Source organism: Onychomys torridus, chromosome 8 (genome assembly GCF_903995425.1).
Source record: "Onychomys torridus chromosome 8, mOncTor1.1, whole genome shotgun sequence".
Lineage (NCBI taxonomy): Eukaryota > Metazoa > Chordata > Mammalia > Rodentia > Cricetidae > Onychomys > Onychomys torridus.
This window is the reverse complement of record NC_050450.1, coordinates 47,957,621-47,973,966: the sequence shown is the minus strand read 5'-3', so window position 1 is coordinate 47,973,966 and position 16,346 is coordinate 47,957,621. Positions and strand designations below refer to the sequence as shown.

Here is a 16,346-nt window from a genome sequence, read left to right as displayed (position 1 = left end):
AAGAAATATTTCATATTTATATAGGGTTTAGTATCATCTTAATCTTGTGACCATCTTGGGGTGGTCTTTTAATTCCCACTCCAAAGAGCATTTTCATGAAGCTGAGCACGTCTTACAGTAGCCAAAATTTGAAGGCTTCTAGTTAGAAGTGTTTTATTTTTAGTAGACAGGATGCACCTAAATGAGGATTGCTGGTAGTCACTTAAGGGAGAGCAGATGTCAACTGTTAGGTCTCAAACTCAGGACAAATGCCTGAGGTGCCTATTTAACGTATCAAGGTGGGCACTGGTCAGTAGGTTCTCCCAGCATCCCTCAGTCCCTTACATGGCCCTCCTGGCTAGCATACCCTGCCCCTACCCTCAGCCACGGGTGTCAGGTTCCCTGGAACTGGAGTTACAATTGTGAGCTGCCATGTGGATGCTGGGAATTGAGCCCAGGTCCTCTGGAAAAACAGCCATCTCTCCAGCCCCAAACTGCAGAATATTTTAAGACAGGATGTTAGAAGGGAAGCAAAACACGGTGCTTGAAGGGAAAAACTCATTAAGACAGGATGTTTACAGGGCAGGTGAAATAACAGGTGTGTGGAGCCCTGAAACATCCCAGCCTGCCCGGAAGCTCTTTAAACTCTAAACAATTCAACGGCTTCAGGTAGCCCCTTCCTCTCAGAACTGATAGAAGCAGTGAGGACCGCTGAGAGACTCAAACGTGCTGAACTGCTTGGGAAGCATGTTCTCTGACTTGCTGAGCTGCCTGCAGGCTGTGCAGTGTGCTCAGGTTCCAGCTTCTGTGAACCTTCATCCATGCTGGGGTGGGCTTGGTAATGCAGCTGAGTCTTTTCTGCTTCTGAAAGTGACCCCAGTGAAACTCATTGGTCAACCAAGTCAACCAGGTTGATGGTATCCGTACTTTGGCCTGATGTCAGTTCCCTATTTGGGGTGAGCAAATGTTTGTTTATATCTCCCCAAGAATAGTGTCACACAGCAAGTATCCCTCCAAAGCCCATGTTGCAGCATAGCACTGTTCAGGGGGACCTGAAACCTTAGGAGCTCCTAGTGGGAGCTTGGGTTACTGATGTCATGGCCTTGGGGTTGTGGGATAAGGGCGCCTCCTTGCTTTTTCTTTCTGGCCATTTGGTGTGTGTTTTGCTCAGTTACTGGCTCCGCCATAATGAACTCCCTTGACACAGGCCCAGTTAATTTGTTGATGGACTGGAACCTCCAAAACTATGGGTGAAGTAAAGCTGTAAGCTGGTCATCTCAGATGTGAAGGGACCCTAGCCAGCAGTGCAGCTGGTCATCTCAGATGTGAAGGGACACTAGCCAGCAGGAGCATGGCAAACGGCTCTGGCAGGGCTTGCCCTTCTCCCCAACTCCCTCTGCCTTGCTAAAAACCGTTATATAACATCCCTAAAGCTAGCCCCCAAGGTCTGTTCCCTTGGCCCCTTCCTCCTCCTGAGGCTGACCACCAAGCGTGTACACACATTCACCTGTCACAGCGCATGGGGAGGTCAGAGGATAATGTGTAGGAGTTGATGTCCTCCTCTTCCCACGTGAGTCCTAGGGCTTAAACTCAATCTGATGGGCCCAGAACCTTTTCTGTCCTAGTTACTCATCTTAGGTAAAGTGTTTGTGATATAGTCTGAATGGGAAATGACCCCGCAGGCTCACGTACTTGAGCATTTGGTCTGCAGGTAGTCAATGCGTTTTTTTTTTTTAGGATGTGCAGCCTTGCTATAGGAAGGGCCTCACTGGAGGTTAGTGGTCTAAGTAGCCCCACCCACTTCCAGTTCTCTGTTTCCTCACTTTAGTGTGAGGTTGGCATAGGCTCTCTCAACTTCCTACTCCTACACCATGCCTTCCCTACTGTGGTGATACTGTGTTCCCCAACATATCATGCACCCTAATACGTTTATCTGGGGTCAGAGGACAGAACAGCCACTAGACAGACATAGAGGCCAGAAAATGGTGGCACACACACCTTTAATCCTTGTCTTCTGGAGGCAGAGATCCATCCGGATCTCTGTGAGTTCAAAGCCACACTAGAAACAGCCAGGCACTGTGACTCGCGCCTTTTAATCCCAGGAAATGATGGCAGAAAGCAGAAAAGTATATAAAGCATGAAAACCAGGAACTAGAGCCTGGTTAAGTTTTTAGGCTTTTGAGCAGCAGTTAGCTGAGATCCATTCGAATGAGGACTCTGTAGATGTAACAGGAGGGGGGAGGACAGGGGAACCCATGGCTGATGTATAGAATTAAAACATATAATAATAATAATAATAATGATAATGATAATAATAAATTAAAAAATTAAAAAAAAACACAGAGCCAAATGCAGAGTTAAAAGCCCAAGAGGTCAGAGCAGTAGCTGAGAGCTGAGACTTAAAACCGCCTTTCTTACCCTTCGCTGCCGCTGTCGACCTTCCCCTCAGAAAGAGGCCTACTTCCTGTGTATCTGTCTTTTTATAGACTTTCTGTTCTGCCTTCTCATTGGTTGTAAACCCAACCACATGACCTCCTCGTCACTGCCTGTCTGTACAGACCTCCAGGTCTTCTATGGTTGGTATTGAGATTAAAGGCATGTGTCTCCATGCTGGCTGTATCCTTGAACAACAGAGATCTGTCTGTCTTGTGATTGGGATTAAAGGTGTGCACCACCACCACCTGGCTTCTGCTATGGCTTGCTATTAGTTCTGACCCCCAGGCAACTTTATTTATTAACATACAAATACATCACATTTCAGTACAAATAAAATACCACCATAGGACTCAGATGCTTCCAGTCTGAGGAAACAGGATCAGCTGAGGGGTTGGTGAGGTGAGGAAGCTGTGGCTTGTTCTGCCTCTCTGATCTTCCAGCATTCACCCTAATACCTAGGCTCCATGTTTGTTTTTATTTGATAAGATCTTTAGAGATTTGTGCTACACCCTACCAGCTAAATCCCTGGAGATGGTTGTCTCTCTTTTACTTGCACTGTGGAATAGTGGTCCAATTTCCCCCAAGTAATCTGGATTAATTATGCCTCTTAACACTGTTTTCCTTTTTTAGCATGTTGATTCATGGGCATCAGGAGCCCAAAATGGCCAGGGAGAAGTCTAGGCTTCCAGTTCAGTGGGATATTTATTGTGCCTCCCAGCAGAAACATTCCTGTGTCCGAGACAAAAACTTGTAGGCCTGCAGAGTACAAGACCATGGACACAGGAAACAAAATGTTTCCCTGTGGGTCACTGGAGATGATAGTGAGGGACAGTAGCTTGGCTTGTTTCTTGCCAACTTTCCTTACCTTTAATTTATCCAGTCACCCTTTTGCCTCTCAGCTTTTACTGTTCTCTTAACTTCTGTAAATCTTACTCTTACTCTGAGGCTTGCTGTGTAGCTGGGTGGCTGACCCCTGGGTCCTCCTCCTTCCCTGGCTACTTCTTCTCTTTCGCTCCTCCATCTCTTTTATCCTTCTTATCCTCATGCCTGCCAGCCCCACCTGTCCTTTCTCCTGCCTTGCTATTGACCATTCACCCCTTTATTAGACCATCAGGTGTTTTAGAAAGTCAAAGTAACACAGCTTCACCGAGTTAAACAAATGCAACATAAACAAAAGTAACACACCTTAAAAGAATATTCTACAACAAGCCAGCCTGGGAAGAGGTTGATTTCTCCACGTCCTGCATTCAAAGTGGGGAGTGATGTCTTCCACAGTAGAGCCTTACCATTTAGTTATGGTGGGTCATCAAGATTAACCAGGCCAGGCGTGGTGATGCACACCTTTAATCCCAGCATTTAGGAGGCAGAGGCAGGCAGATCTCTGTGAGTTTGAGGCTAGCCTGGTCTATAAAGCAAGTTTCAGGATAGTCAGGGCTGTTATATAGAGAAACCCTATCTCAAACAAATAAACAAACAAATTAATGGCATTAGCCCCTCCTGTTTTGGGTGTCTCTGAGGCCTCCTTGATCAGTTTCCTTCATTTCCGTTTCTTCTCCTGTGTGCTGGTGAGCCAAGAGTCTAAGAGTTTCTTGCTGTAGTACAGTTGCCAGGCATGAACTTGGACTGCCAGGACCAACACCAGGTACATGACGGACACAACAGAAAAACCAAACAGGAAGTGGTAGGCCTAGCCATGGCGGTAGAGTTGCTGTGCCGCAGGGAACATCTCCATGCTGCCATAAATGAGGAGAAGTGCCCCATGCTGATCATGGAGAGCACCGGGTAGCTAATGTTGCTTCGAGGGAAGGAGAGAAGGCCCACGAGAGACGGCACAATGCTCAACAAATATGGATATTCCCACTGATGGGGCATGGCCACCTGATCATGTGACAAGAGCCTCAGGTGTCCCACACTCATCGTGGCAACCAACAACAGCCATATATATGACCAGGTGGATATAGATCAGCTTCTTGATTTCATACTGGAGCGTCACACTCATACCTCATCTGGTAGTGCATGACAACGCACTCCCGGTGCTGAAAAATCCCTGCTGTGGGTGCCGGCTGCTGGCGGGCCTGCCGGAGATGCCATTGTGCAGAAACGAACCTCAGGCCGCTCACACCGACCCTCTGGCTCACCAGCCCAGCCAAGTCCCCAGCGGATCCCTTTCTTGCTGCCTCAGTACGCTCCCACCACCTGGAGTGGTGCTCCATGAGCATTTTTTTTTTTTTTTTTTAGGTTTTATAGTTTGGTTGATTATAGATTTTAAAATTATGTTTTTATTATTCTCTGGATTTCCTCAGTGTCTGTAGCAGGAATCCTAATTGGTCTTTTTGTTTTGTTTTGATTTTGTTTTTCGAGACAGGTTTTTTTCTGTGTAGCTTTGCACCTTTCCTAGAACTCACTTTGTAGACCAGGCTAGCCTTGAACTCACAGAGATCCGCCTGGTTCTGCCTCCCGAGTGCTGGGATTAAAGGCGTGCGCCACTACCGCTCGGCCTAATTGTTCTTAATAAAAATCTGGAGCCAGATATTGGGGTAAATTTTGGAAGATCAGAGAGACAAAGGAACAAGCCACAGCCACCCATCACCTCACCAACTCCTCAGCTGAAAAGGACTTCGTTCCTGTCCCCTCCCACCTTAGATTCCTTTCTCTGTCCAGCCAGTTATCACTTCCTGTCTCAGCCTCCCTAGTGCTAGGATTAATGGCATGTGTGCCTCCCAATTACTGGGAGCGAAGGCATGAGATCCTAAGTGCTGGGATTAAAGGTGTATGCCACCACTGCCTGGCCTCTATGGCTAGCTAGTGGCTGGCTCTGCCCTCTGATCTTCAGGCATACACAAAATACAAAATACCACCACAGTATCTGTTATAATGTTCCCCTTGTCATCTCTCAGTTTATTAATTTGGATCTCCTCTCTCCATCCTTTAGTTCATCTAAAGGGTTTGTCAGTCTTTCAATTTTCTCAAAGAATGAACTCTTCATTTCAGCGATTCTTGAATTGTTTTTATTTCTGTTTCATTGATTTTAGTCCTGAGTCTGATCAATTTTGCTCTCTACTCTTTTTGGGTGTGATTTCTTTTTGTTATAGGTCTTTCAGGTGGGCCATTAAGTTGCTAATATAAGACAGCTCAGATTTTTTGATGTAGATACTTGGCATTATGTACTTTCCTCTTAGAACTGCCTTCATTGTTTTCCATGGGTTTGGGGAGGTTGTGTTTTCATTTTCATTCAGTTCTGAAAGTTTTTTATTTCCTTCTTGATTTCTGTATTGACCCATTTTTCATCGAAGTGGGCTGTTCAGTTTCCATGGGTTTATATACTTTCTGTTGTTGCTGACATCCAGCTTTAATCCCTAGCACTCAGGCAGGATGCAGGGGGTTGAGGGAGGCATATTGTCTTGACTGTTCATGTTTGTGTTTTTGCACTGGGGTCTAAGCATTTGGGGTTAGGATTGTTGAGGTGTTTCTAGGTGTTGATATCTGGTCTTGTCTTTGCTGGGCGGTTGTTGCATTCCTTGATGGCAACTGTCCTCTCTGGATTGTAGACAAAGTGTGGTGGCTCTGGGGTCCCCGGTAAAGAGTGCTTTCCGGGTTGGTGATTTAGCTCAGTGGTAGGGTGCTTGCCTTGCAAGCACAAGGCCCTGGGTTCGATCCTCAGCTCAGAAAAAAAAAAGTGCTTTCCTTCGTTTGGTGGGTGACAGGAAGAAATGGAGACAGGGTAGGAGGCTGAGAAGGACTGAGGGTAAGAGCCATGTGGATTGGGTCCACTCTAAGGTGGAGTCCCTAGGGAGTAGAGGTAGGGTGGGAGGAAGGGCTCCTGCAAGCAGGCTGCTATAGGGCCGAGTGAGAGACTGGAGGGATCATTATGGCGGATCAACTTTCCTGGATTTAAGCTTGAGTGTGGAGCCTGCAGAAAGTCTTGTTAGATTTTGGAGGGCAGAGTATAGAGACAAAAGGCAGGAAAGAGACCAGAGTTTGACCTCCACAAATGAGGCTGTGTTTATTAGCACACACGGGCAGCCTCTCTCCTACAAGAATGGAGGGACTCTGTGAAGGGGAGCAAGCTCTTATGGTGGTGGGCCAGGGGCTCGGGTACCTGGAAGTTGGTCCATTGGTGGAGGCAGATTGCGAGGACCCCCTCTTCCTGGGGTTGCTTTGCCCAACAGGGTAGTGTTGGCTCTGTGACTCTTTGCCCAGCCAGGGTTGTTGGGTTGTGGTTGACAGACAGCAGTTTGACAATGACCGCAAGACACCTCAGCAGGCTGCTTTCCATGGCTGGGGCATTCTATCATTCCAGATCCTGAACACATAGAAAAGGTGTTGTCTCTTTCTTAGTTCTTTTGAGCTGACGAGGGCTGTCGTCTGGAGGCGGTAGTTTGGGGTCTGCTGAAGAGGTGGGCCCTCGGGTCCACTTAGCAGGAACTGAGTTTTAAGTTGATCGCTGCTGGATCATTCAATTGCTGTCATCTATTCCTGGAGAAATAATTGGTAGGGGGCCAAAATAGATGATTTTGGTTACAGAGTAATGTAGCAGGTCTTTCTGTGGACTGCCAGCTTTTATTAATTATGAAAGCTTTGCCTTAGCTTAGACTTGTTCCCAGCTAGCTCTTCAAACTTAAATTAACCAGTTTATACTAATCTACGTTCTGCCATGTGGATTGTTACTGCTCCTCAGTACCATATTTCTGTCTTCCTCCATGTCCGGCTGGAAAATCTCCAGCGCCTTAGATTCTTTCCCAGTTTCCTATCTCTCCCCAGAAGTCCCGCCTGTCCTTTCCTGCCTATCTATTGGCTGTTCATCTCTTTAGTAAACCAATCAGAAGGTGCCTTAGGCAGGTGAGGTAACACAGAGACATATCTTCACACATGAACAAAAAGATTATCCCAACAGAGTAAAACTGAGAGATTGCCCAAAAGCTGGGGGGAGGGGGTAGTAGAAGAGAGAGACAGAATGAGCTGGTGAGAGGAAGTGGGTATCTATAGACAGGTGCTCCTACGTAGGGTGGGGGAAAGGTTTGTATTGTGTCTTGAAGGACTGTGGGCATTTGGCAGGAGTGAGTCAGGTCAGAATGGGAAGGATTCCTGTAGAGTTGGTAAGTTTGAGGAGCAATAGATCTATGTCCAGGATTGTGGAAGAAACAGGGAATGGTAGGAGGGAGAAGTTTTTCCTTCCAGGTCTAGTTGCTCAGGGTGATAATGACTAGTTCCACCACCAGCAAGAGCTGCACCAAAAGCAAGCCGAGGCAGCAGCGCTCTGGAGCCCTGAAGGAGGGGACGTGAGGAAAGGGAGGACCCATGTGAAGAACTGTGTCTGGCCTGAGGGGAACGGAGTGAAGTTCACTTCTAGCCAGAGTTTCTCCACAGCGTCTAAAGGGTTTTGTTTGTTTGTTGTTGCTGTTGTTGTTTTTGAGACAGGGTTTCTCTGTGTAGCTTTGGAGCTTGTCCTGGAACTCACTCTGTAGCCCAGGCTGGCCTCAAACTCACAGAGATCCCCCTGCATCTGCCTCCCAAGTGCTGGGATTAAAGGCGTGCGCCACCACCCACCGGCCCTAAAGATTTTTTTTTCCGATGTATCAGGAACAAAAATTGCTGTTTGGGGTGAGAGCCACTGTTTGGGTCTAGGGGCAAGTCTGGTCACTTTAAGGGAGGTATGTTCGATAAGTAAAACTTAAAAGACAGAATAAAAATGTGAGTAATAAGGAGGAAGGGAGTTAGTTATCCAGAGAGGAGCCAGGGTGGGAAAGAACCAAGATCCCACACAGAGGATGCCTGTGGTTGGATTTTTTGACTGGTTCCTGTGCCTTTGGGGCCCATCTCAAACCAGATAGGAGCTGTCAGTGTGGAATCAGCATTGTCCGTGGAGGAGGGTACAAACCCTTGCTTTAGCAATGGTCAGATCTAGTCTTTAATTTTGGACTTCTGCTGCGGTCAAAGAATTGAGCGGGTCCTGAAGAATGTGAAGCTGATCTGAAAAATTCTTTAAGGCTTTTTGACAGTTGGGGAGAAGGGTTAACTGACGCAGGGAAGGCTTCATTCCAGCTGTACTAGTTCCGAGTCCTGAAAAAATACCAAGAGGGGCACACAGAGGATTGAGCCCATGGCCCGTGAGTTCCCGTCATAGGTCACCCTAACTGCTTGTAGAGGTTTGGGTGCAGATCTCTCTAAACTGCTTCGAGCTGACAAAAGTGGCCGTGTAGAAAGGGCAGCAGTCAGAGTGCCTCAGAGGGGACCATTCGGGGACACAATGAAATTTAACGGACGATTCAGTGATTTGGTAATGACTTGTACTTTTGGATTGTGTTATGGAAGAGGGGTTATTTTTTAAATTTATTTTTACTTTTATTATTTATTTGTTTTTTGGTGTTTTGAGACAGGGTTTCTCTGTGTCGCTTTCCTGGAACTCACTCTGTAGCCCAGGCAGACCTTGAACTCACAGAGATCCACCTGCCTCTGCCTCCCGAGTGCTGGGATTAAAGGTGTGCACCACCGCCACCCGGCCTCATCTGTTATTTTTTCTTAGGAAAAAGGAATCTTCTCCAAGATTTTAACTTTTCTTAAACCAAAAACATAACCATCTATTTTGTATCCATTTAAACATTTTCCCTCATATCTTACTGCTTCTATTTTCTAAACATGGATTGAATTCAAGTGACACACATGCCATGCTGTAGCAAATTAAGATGGTCTGTAGATAGACTTTTAACTACTAACCTTTTTGTTATAAGTTTCCGGCTGACTTCTTTGTGCTTGGAACAGGTTTTTAACACTCTCTTCCCCAATGGTCTTACAGATCCTGAGAGAAAGTTTACATTTCAGAAAGAGCTGCAAGATATCCATGACCTTGAAGGGTGAGGGCAAGACCAAGAGAAGGGAATATTCAGAGCTAGACATGTGATTACATTTAGTCATTTTAACTTTTATATATAAATTTCTCTCCATTATACAAATTTAAATACCATGAAACATAACAGTAGCAAATTCATCATTTGTTGCAGAAGTTTTTCTCAAGGCAGTGTTAAGCAATATCTTGGGTCCTTACTCAACATATGTAACACCCGTTTCATTACTGTGTAGGGGAACTCCCTCCCCATTTTTAGTTTTTAGCCTGCACACCCCAGTTTTCCAGAAAACCTTGCGGTCTCATGCAGTTAGGACCTAATTGCATATAACCAGCTGGGAGCCATGAATGACTGGCTACTCAGGTGACCTTCCTAGTGATTTTGCCTGGTTCTCTTTTTGAAGGAATATTAACTTTTACCAAGTCCAGCTGTAATTATTTTAAGAGGCATACCTGGAATTATTGATTTTAGAGAGAGGTTTTTTGTTTTTTGTTTTTTTGTTTTAAGTTTTTCGAGACGGGGTTTTTCCATGTAGCTCTGGCTGTCCTGGAACTCACTCTGTAGACCAAGCTGGCCTTGAATTTAGAAATACACCAGCCTCTGCTGGAATTAAAGCATTCTACCACTGCCTGCAAGTTTTTGTTTTGTTTTGTTTTTTTTTGTTTTTAAATCCACAACCATCTTGTGCATGTCTACAGATGGAGGCAAACAACCTGAAAAGCTAACAAGTATTTTTTTTTTATCTGAAAAAGATCTCAAGTTGCAGAATAATGTAAGTACCTGTGACTTAGGAGCCCTCCAACAGAAAACTATGAAAAGCAGCCATCTAAGGTAACTCAGAAAACGTTGGCAGCAGCTTGTTTCTTTCTTGGTTCGCCCATGTCTTTAGAACTAAAAACTAGAAATACAAGTGGGGTAGAAACAAAGGCAAACCATAGGTATAAGGCCAAGGAGCCCCCAAAATAGAACAACCATCCTATCTCAGGGGAAGCCGGCTTGAGACCCAGTAGAAGGGCAGGCATTAGGACCCAGTAGAAGGGCAGGCATTAGGACCCAGTAGAAGGGCAGGCATTAGGACCCAGAAGGCTTCTAGTCCAGTCCTCCCTCCAGAGCCTCACAGCTGCTGGGCTGGTTCTGGACCTTCTCATGGGGCAGAAGTGGGTCATGTATGTCACAATGGGCATATTGCTATAGACATGAGACTGAACGCAGGAGTTCTCATTGGAATCTCTGAGCAGCCCAAGCCCCACCCTTCCTTCTGTTTCTAAGCATTACCCCCTCCAGCACGCTGCTGTGTAGACCTTTGCGGTTCCCCAGAGCCTGGTGGGCTCCCTGGGGAGGTCGGTCGCCAGCTGAAGCATCTGCTTCCGACACCGTCTCTGGTCTTTGAACTTCTAGGTGGAGGTCAGCACCCCTCGCCTGCTGTTCTCACAGGACCCCGGGGTGACCCACCCCTCAGGGGAACACAGCAGGTGCTGAGAGTTGAGGTCACCGCGAGGCCAGCTGGGCTAATTCCCCCCTGGGAATCCCCACTGCCCTTGCTTTTTCTCCGAATGCAGACCAGGTGCCCGTAAAGCTGCCCACGGCCCTCTCCACCCTGTGCCTAAGGGAGGGGGGTGGTGGTGTCTGATGTGGGGGGTGTCTCCAGTAATGGTTCACGCAGTCAAGTTTAAGTAGACAACGCAAGGAAGCGAGCCTGTGTGAGCTCTTGAGCACAGGCCTAGGCCAGCGGCAACAGCCTCGGCCCAAACGGGCTTGAGACTGAAGACTTTTCTCTCTGTTGTCCTCTTCCCTGTGCCTTCCCATTTTACCCAGAATTCAACAGTGTAAGCAGGTATATAAGATGCACGAATCTGTGTAGGGGCTTAAGTTCTCTCAACACTGAAAAGTTCACTAGGCAGAGGCTAACATCACTGTACGTACTCTCAGGGCGAGGAAAGTCCCTGAAGTTTTGTTTTGTTTTGTTTGGAGCTGAGGATCGAACCCAGGGCCTTGCGCTTGCTAGGCAAGCGCTCTACCACTGAGCTAAATCCCCAACCCCGTCCCTGAAGTTTTGATCTGCTCTATCACCCATTGGTTTTTTTTTACATCCTGGTTTTGACCTTCAGCTGGCCTATGCCGAGTTGACCACCATCGTTACCATGACTCCGTTTCAAGGGCCCTGAGTTGATCTACCTGTTGTTTCTTTACACCCATTTAAGGGCCTGGTGGTCCGCCACAGGAAAGGTGTGCCTTAGAGTCCCTCTAGCTTAGAGCCAGGGAAGTGGTCAGCCCTGGGCACAGGCGCGGCCCAGGGTGCTGAGTTGGTTAGGGGTGGTTGGGTCGCAGCAGAAGTGGGTGCGGGCCGGGGGAGGGGGGGCTTGCAGTGTGCGGCTGGCTTGGTGACGGTACTAGCCTGTGATCCCTGGCACACAACTGTTAGCCGAGGACTGAGTGCGTGTGCCGCAAGCGTTCAACACGGAGCAGGGGAGGCGTGCCGAGGACAGCCTAGCAGCTGGGAGCTACCCCGGGGGGCCGGCCGGGGGCGGTCCAGCGCAGGGGGGCGTGGCACGCCGGGGGAGGGGGTGGGGTTGGGGGCGGGTGGGGGTGTGTCGGGCGCGCGCAAGCGCCTGGTGCCCGCGCTGACCTCGGAGCTGGCGGCCATGGGGCTCTCGAGTTGGCGGTTGGTGGTCGCGGCTGGCGCGGGTTTCGCGCTGGCCCTGGAGGCGCTGCCGTGGCTGGTGCGCTGGCTGCTGGCCGGGCGGCGGCCACGGCGCGAGGTGCTCTTCTTCCCGTCGCAGGTGACCTGCACCGAGGCGCTCCTGCAGACCCCAGGCTTGCCCCCCGGGCCCTCCTCGGGCTGCCCGTGCAGTCTCCCTCACAGCGAGAGTTCGCTGAGCCGCCTGCTGCGCGCGCTGCTGGCCGCCCGCTCCAGCCTGGAGCTCTGCCTCTTCGCCTTCTCCAGCCCGCAGCTGGGGCGTGCTGTGCAGCTGCTGCACCAGCGCGGGGTGCGCGTGCGGGTCATCACCGACTGCGACTACATGGCCCTCAACGGTTCGCAGATCGGCCTGCTGCGCAAGGCAGGTAAACCGCCGCCGCCGCCGCCGCCGCCGGAGGTGTACACTAGAGGAGGGGCTGAGGTGGCTGCGGACTTACTGGATGCCCCAAGCTGGCTTGTCTTAAAACAGGTAGCTAGCTTTTCAGGGAGAAGGTGGAGGCAGGCAGGCAAGCAGGCAGGCGCGGGTGAGTTGGCCAAGGAACCAGGGTTTATAGAACGATATGGTCCATGTCTAGAGTAAGGGGTGCGGGAATTCCCACCTGTTCCTAGGCTCTGGCCTTGGAGGAGAGGTGTGCATATAGACGCAGTCAGTCTTTGTGATTGTTGCAGGCTGACAGAAGCGAAGGCTTAAATCAGTTTGAACCCAGTCAGCACCGGAGGACCCTCAGCTGCTTCCGCGTGGGCCACCGAGAAGCTAGGAGTGGCCAGTGCCGATTAGTGAGTTTCCCGCTAGGCTGGGCCATCACTGGAAAGTGGGCCCCACGGTGTGGCGGATGAATACTGATCGGCCACCTCTGGGGCCATAAGTGTGTCTGCGGAGCCTGCAGCTCTGCCCAGGCAAACAGGTGTGATGATTTCTACCCTCCCTTGGCCTGTGGCCCTTGTTTGCCCTATTTAAAGTGGTGGATACTGCAGGATACTGCTAGATCCCTCCTTTACCCAAGACTCGGTGCCCCCCCCCCACTTGCCTAGCCTCATCATTGTGCCTACAGTGACTGATAGGTTTGGGGAGCCCCTGGGAAATGCTCAGGCTTTGCGGTGCTCTGGAGTTTTCCTTGCACACAGCCTGCCGTCCTCCTCCCTGGGATAGTGTAGGCTCTGGAAAGCAGATCTGCTTCAGGCAGCAAATTGGGAAGAGCATCATAGCACCCACCTGCTGTGTCCCACCCAGGTCAGCAGAAGGACCATGGCGACTCACTGCCCAGTCACTGGCAGTCACAGAGTGATCTCCGGTCAGGTCATTTTGGTGGGTGGACAAGTAAGATATCGGGCATGGGTGATGTCGCTGTATTTAGATTTTGGAGAGTCACAAACCTCAGATTTGGAAAGAACCAAACTGCCATCACAGATGGGACTTCCACTGATGTTCTGGCCACAGCTGGGTGAATTCCAGATTGTTCCATCAACAAGTGTGCCATGATTGATGCAGTCAGGTACATGTAGGAAAAACGCATACATCAAAAAGGTCTGGAAAGCTTCACAAAGATCATAAAGGAAGTGAGGTGGCTGGGACAGCTAGCATCGGGGACAGCATGATGTGCCCAAGTCATGAACGAGCTGCTGGGACTGGCTAAAGGTGGTCTGCAAGTGAGGTGGATGCTGCCATGCTTTGCTGTGATGGCAGAGACAGATGGGGTGGGGTCAGAAGCGGAGTGAAGGAAAGACAGGCAGATCACTTACCCAGCATGTAAAGGGCCTGGATTTCACCCCAACATCCCTGCCAAACAACATACCCTCAAAAGGAAGGAAGCCAAAGCCAGAACTTTGGTGAGGATAACAGGTTAGGATGTGGCACAGTTCTTTCTGTTCAGCTAGTGAGGCACCCTGGGAGGTGTAATTCAAGTTGACCAGCCAAAGCCAATATACACTCCTTTCCTGCCTGGGCTACTGTCGTGCCCCCCCCCCCCCCCATGTATCCAGTGAGTGACAAGAACAGCAAGGAAGGGTGTGTCACACGTCTGAGTCCTTTCTCTGAAGGATTCTGAGGTAGCATTTAGACATAGGCTTAGTGGAGCTGGTGTGGGTGGGTTGTTCCCCAGAGAAATGTTTGGTGTCACCCAGAGTCCTTGCTTTCTGTGTTGACCTAGATGACAGACTGCTTTCTCCCTGTCTTCTTAGTACCACCCTGGGACAGCCCCTAGGTTTCCTTGTGGAGCCAACAGAGAACATCAGCAGGCTTGGGGGTAGCTGTACCTGCGTGAGCGTAATAAAGGCTGCCTTGTCTCCACAGGTATACAGGTACGGCATGACCAAGACCTCGGCTACATGCACCATAAGTTTGCCATCATTGACAAGAAGGTGCTCATCACTGGCTCCCTCAATTGGACCACACAGGCCATCCAGAACAACCGTGAGAACGTTCTGATTATGGAGGACACGGAGTATGTGCGGCTGTTCCTGGAGGAGTTCGAGCGCATCTGGGAAGAATTTGACCCCACTAAGTACAGCTTTTTCCCCCAAAAGCAGCGAGGGCACTGACCCTGCTCTGTCTTGCTCAGTCTTCCCGCTTGCTCTTGTGAGGTTCCCTCCTGCTTCGGAAAAGCCTTTCCTGGCAGGGGGCAGTCCTGGGTGCACTGGGCTGAAGTCTTCTTGTCCTTGCATGCCCATCAGAAGTCAGGAAGGAGGCAACAGTGGGCAGTGCTGTAGGCTGTCCTAGAGCAGTAGTTGTCTAGATAGGCAGGCCATCCTCTTCAAGTGGCTGCTGGGCATCACTCGACACGTCTGATAGTATTGACCCTCTGCAACTGGCCTTGTAGCCTGGCAGTGTTAGTCACCGGTGAGCACTGCCAAGTGGCCGTGCCTGCCCGTGTCCAGGTGCCTTTAATTTTCTATGTCCCTCACATTAGAGCAATACTGTGACTCAGAAGTGACCTCTCCTCTAGCACCTGTGGACTCATGGCTCTCTGCTCAGTCATGGCTCAGGGGTTGATGACCAAGGGAGGTAAGAAGAGCTGCCCAGGCTGTGATCTCAGCGCTGCAGAGGGCATCCCAGGGAGTCAGAGGAACAAGTTTCTCACACACATTCGTGTGACATGTTCCAAATTATTTTGTTTTTATGTGCAAGTAGCTCCAGTGACGTAAGAGCTGGTTTTGTCATTGTTCATGCTTGTGTGTGACAAGCTCCATGTGCCCTAAAGTCAGTCTGAGTAGATGACGGGTCCTTTCGGTCACGGAACCATTAGCAGCAGATACTGCTCATACAGGAGTTCTTTCTTCTTGGGGGGAGGTCTTCTCCTCAGGACCTGGGGTTACAGGCATGTGCCACCATGCCCAGCTATTTTCAGCCTTTTAAATGTTACCTTTTACTTAGTGTTAAGACAAGCAAACTTGATGTTGATTTTCCAAAAGATTCAACAGACACTATAAAGTATAACACTCAGAAGCAGTTATGTTGGATAAGTTCCTTCCCTTCTGGAGCTCGTGAATTCCTAAGTGTGTGCTCTGGTGGGGGAGATCACAAAATGTCCTTTGAGTGACAGTACCATTGGGGACCTTGGACTGGTGGCACATTTCAATAAATATTACTTTAGAATATAAACTATTACCTGTCTGCCTTAGCCTACTGCACTCAAATGTGGCTACATTGGGGGGTGGTATACAGCTATGTAGACCCCTGGTGAAGACAGGAGTTCCTGGGGGAGCAATAGCACTGTAGAGTAGCCATCTCCTGCTTAGTGTGTTTTCCAAACACCGCAGCTACTCCCTGGTACTATTTCCAGACCTTCCAAAAAAAAAAAAAAAAAAAAAAAAAATCAAAGCACGATTCCTAGACGGCTGTTTCGCTCTGTCATCTGCCTGACGGTGTGTGTATCTTCCTTGAGTCCTTCCAGAGAGGGCTGGTATCCACATGGCATCATGTGGCTGTCCGTGGTCAAGTAGCCTTGTTACCTGCAGGAATGTATGAAGACTTGTGAAGTGACATTAGTTCATATATTTATCTTTTTTTTTTTTTGTTTTGAGGTACTCTCACTAGACCAGGCTGGCCACAAACTCAGTATGGCCCTGAGGCTGGCCTTGGATCCTGCCTCCACTTTCTAAGTACTGGGATTACATGTATGTACTACCACATCTACTTTGAGTGCTATAAGGTAGGGGCATAGTACATGTGGATATCTCACTTGTCTCAGTACCTGTTGAAGATGATTTCCCCTAATGAATGTTATTTACAACATTTGTTGAAAACCAACCGACCATTCATTTAATGTTTTATGTCTGGGCTCTACATTGTCTCAATGTGGTAATGCCAGCAGCAGTCTAGATTAGTAAGAACAGCAGTAATATGCTTTGAGAACTGGCAACATGAATCCTGTTTCCAACATATTCTTAGTCTT

The 16,346-nt window shown here is 48.9% G+C and overlaps 1 protein-coding gene, 1 long non-coding RNA gene and 1 pseudogene across 3 annotated transcripts; 1 reads left to right on the top strand and 2 right to left on the bottom strand.

Moving 5' to 3' along the window:
• Nucleotides 1–3,952: 3,952 nt before the first annotated feature.
• LOC118588443 lies at nucleotides 3,953–4,506 on the bottom strand (annotated as a pseudogene).
• A 1,925-nt stretch (nucleotides 4,507–6,431) lies between these two features.
• On the bottom strand, nucleotides 6,432–12,355 carry LOC118589318. Its single transcript, XR_004945660.1, has 3 exons — nucleotides 11,884–12,355; nucleotides 9,130–9,258; nucleotides 6,432–6,891 (listed from the first exon to the last, which is right to left on the bottom strand). It is a non-coding gene; the product is annotated as an uncharacterized LOC118589318 (long non-coding RNA).
• On the top strand, nucleotides 11,849–15,702 carry Pld6 (phospholipase D family member 6). Of its 2 annotated transcripts, none has more exons than XM_036196512.1 (2): nucleotides 11,849–12,320; nucleotides 14,246–15,702. In XM_036196512.1, the coding sequence occupies exons 1-2, from the start codon at nucleotides 11,900–11,902 to the stop codon at nucleotides 14,491–14,493; spliced, it is 669 nt and encodes a 222-aa protein (XP_036052405.1). In that variant the 5' UTR covers nucleotides 11,849–11,899; the 3' UTR covers nucleotides 14,494–15,702. The 2 variants fall into 2 exon arrangements, with proteins under 2 accessions (XP_036052405.1, XP_036052406.1); XM_036196513.1 differs by having other exon boundaries at nucleotides 11,849–12,316; nucleotides 14,246–14,437.
• The last annotated feature ends 644 nt before the right edge of the window (nucleotides 15,703–16,346 follow it).

Bases quoted from the DNA above. Each gene is read 5' to 3' on its own strand.
- Pld6 (XM_036196512.1), top strand. From the start codon at position 11,900: ATGGGGCTCTCGAGTTGGCGGTTGGTGGTCGCGGCTGGCGCGGGTTTC. The intron at 12,321-14,245 runs GTAAACCGCCGC...TTGTCTCCACAG, and splicing joins CGGCCTGCTGCGCAAGGCAG to GTATACAGGTACGGCATGAC.